Source organism: Gigantopelta aegis, chromosome 10 (genome assembly GCF_016097555.1).
Source record: "Gigantopelta aegis isolate Gae_Host chromosome 10, Gae_host_genome, whole genome shotgun sequence".
Classification (NCBI taxonomy): Eukaryota; Metazoa; Mollusca; class Gastropoda; order Neomphalida; family Peltospiridae; genus Gigantopelta; species Gigantopelta aegis.
The window spans coordinates 83,951,191-83,953,690 of record NC_054708.1 but is presented as its reverse complement, the minus strand read 5'-3'; the positions used below and the strand labels follow the sequence as shown (position 1 = coordinate 83,953,690).

The 2,500-nt window shown below is 39.4% G+C and overlaps 2 protein-coding genes across 2 annotated transcripts in view; both read right to left on the bottom strand.

Annotated features, from left to right (window-relative positions):
- Positions 1 to 775, bottom strand: part of LOC121383868 (piggyBac transposable element-derived protein 4-like) — an 849-nt gene extending 74 nt beyond the window's left edge. The window contains exon 1 of the mRNA XM_041513966.1: positions 1 to 775. This exon is cut by the window's left edge and continues 74 nt beyond it. Within this exon, the coding sequence (XP_041369900.1) occupies positions 1 to 775 (775 nt within the window).
- The window catches only part of LOC121384808 (glutathione gamma-glutamylcysteinyltransferase-like), a 118,853-nt gene that overhangs the window by 115,840 nt on the left and 513 nt on the right, over positions 1 to 2,500 (bottom strand). The window lies entirely within an intron of this gene.

The window sequence follows — 2,500 nt, the reverse complement described above, 5'->3', positions numbered from 1 at the left end:
TCATCCAAACCTTCACACCACGTTTCACAGGTTTAGCTGGCATATATTGTTTTATGGAGTTCCTTCCTGCAAATTTTATCATACCTTCGTCAATTGCTAACTCCCTGTTTGGTTTGAAGAATCTGTAGAAGGTGTCCTTCACAACATTCATGATGGGTTGAATTTTGAAGAGGCGATCATAATTGGGTGATCCACGGCCAGGCTCAGATTGGCGATCAGCCACATGAAAATACTGAGTGATTTTTTCATACTGATTGCAAGTCATTGTCTTTTTAAAACAAGCATTTCCATTGAAGTCATCCATTGACAAGTACATGTTATAGTGCGGTTTCGAGTCGATGCCCATAAAAATATTCAGCCCAATGTATGCCGCCATTTCCTCAAGTGTGGTGCCAGTCCATTTGGGGTCATTTTCGCCTGATTGTTCCATTTTCCACATTGCATAATTATTTGTATGGCCAACAATATCAATCAATAATGTCACTGGGAACAATAGGTAGAAGTAATCCAACGGCGAAGCCGTGTGTACATCAAACTCAGGTGGAAGTTGCGGTCCGGTCTCTTCAAGAAAATCGTTTACATCAAAATTGTTGTCAAACCGATCGGTCCAATTCATGTCATCGTCAGACACTTCATCGTCGCTAGATTCTATATCACTCACCGATATATCTCCTACATCAGTATCAGAAACATCACCTAGAATATCGCTTTCCATAAAACCTTCGAAACTCGAATCTCCATCGCTATGATCCCTATTTTCGTTTGCGGTCGACATTTTGTAAACATTTTGGTACGTGTGCTTTGAAAACTGGATATAACCTGATATCTATATATAACCGGTCACGGCCTGACCTGGTGGAAATTTCCGTCAGACCTTGAACTTGAACTTCAGAACAAAGTTATAGTCGTTTGGATGGAAATCGCCCAAGACGTCAAAACACGTTTGCATGGGGAAACATACCACATGTCAAAACACATTTCTATGTGGTAATGAGCAAGATATACCAAATTTGACGAGGCTCTAATTATGAGTTTAAATTTAAAAAAACGTATTATTATATATATTTTTTAATACTGATTTTAACTATAGTGAAAAATAATGTATATTAGCAAACATTTGGAGTTATATGAAGGAAAATGTTCTTTAGTCCATTGTGAATGGAGTTTTATTTGTCTTCTGTCTTTCTGGGCAGTCCATTATCTTTTGGAATTTGTCCTGGCTGAAAGGATCAGTAGTTTTTCCTTTGAATTGTGAATGGCCAGCCAAGTCAATTGGAAGGTGATAATAGAACAAATCTGGACTTTCACAGTCCCCATTCCAACAACATCCAGCCCAGCCTTCCTTTTCCTCCGCTTTGATGCAGGTGAATCGGAATTTCCTGAACTCATCCTGTTCCTCCAGTTGGTTGTTCTGGGGTTTACTGAACTCAGCGTGTTGTTTCACTCAGTTTTTCTGGAGACCTCTGCAGCAGGGCTTCCTGGACTGCAACTCCATCTTCAGTAGGCAGGTCTGAATCAAGAGAAGTTACAGTGCAGGTAATGTGATGTTGATGAACCACTGCCTGACTGGTGGTATCCTCTGGCTGTTGGAAGGAAAACTGAGGCAATGGCACGTAAGTGGATTGGTTTTTATTGTCCTGGTGTAGAGGAAGGCTCTAGTTGAACACAGCTGCGATGACGGTAAAGTGATACCTTGTATCAGCAGCTGTATTTCTTTTCTCTGTTCAGTGTTTTTATACGTTTGCCTTGTTGATGGTGAACTGAGCAAGGTCTTTGGAATAATATGGAGCTGAAGTTATTGTTGGTACAATATTAATGTTCTGTCTGATGAATTGTATGTAGAGTTATTTCTCTCATTTGACAACATACATTTTTCTGCTTTTAGGCATATATTTAGTATAAAGGCATACAATCATGTGTTTACTTACATATTTCATGGTCAATATTTTGCATGTATAATTCATATTTGGTCAATTGCAGCAATCAATGTATGCCATTGTATGTGTTTAAACTGCTTCAGTGGTGCATGCAATTTAATATGCATTAACAGTCTTCGCCATGAGCAAAATCAAGGCGAGCTGAAGATCACTCTCCTGAAATGGTGCTAGGCGAGCAATCACTCTCTTCAATAAATGTATATGTACTATTTACTAAATAATGCCGGGAGGTATTACACTTTGTCACCATACTCGTGCTGTTGATGTAGTTTGTGACGCTCGCTTTACAAATCCCTGTATTTTGCACATAATTTGCACCAAACAAAATTGACGTAACTTCTACCACTTTTCTCTGTGATTTTGTAACCAAAATGGTCAGTCATCGGCTATGCTTTAAATATTTTTAATTCCACAGAATTACCTTTTCCCACCATTGAAAAAACGAACACGCACCCACTAATTCGGAACACTTCGGTCGATATCGGACCGTTGTAATGTCTCATTCGGAATATCTCGGCTCAGCCGAGATGTTCCTAGTTGTGATGTTCGTAGATTCTGTCGAG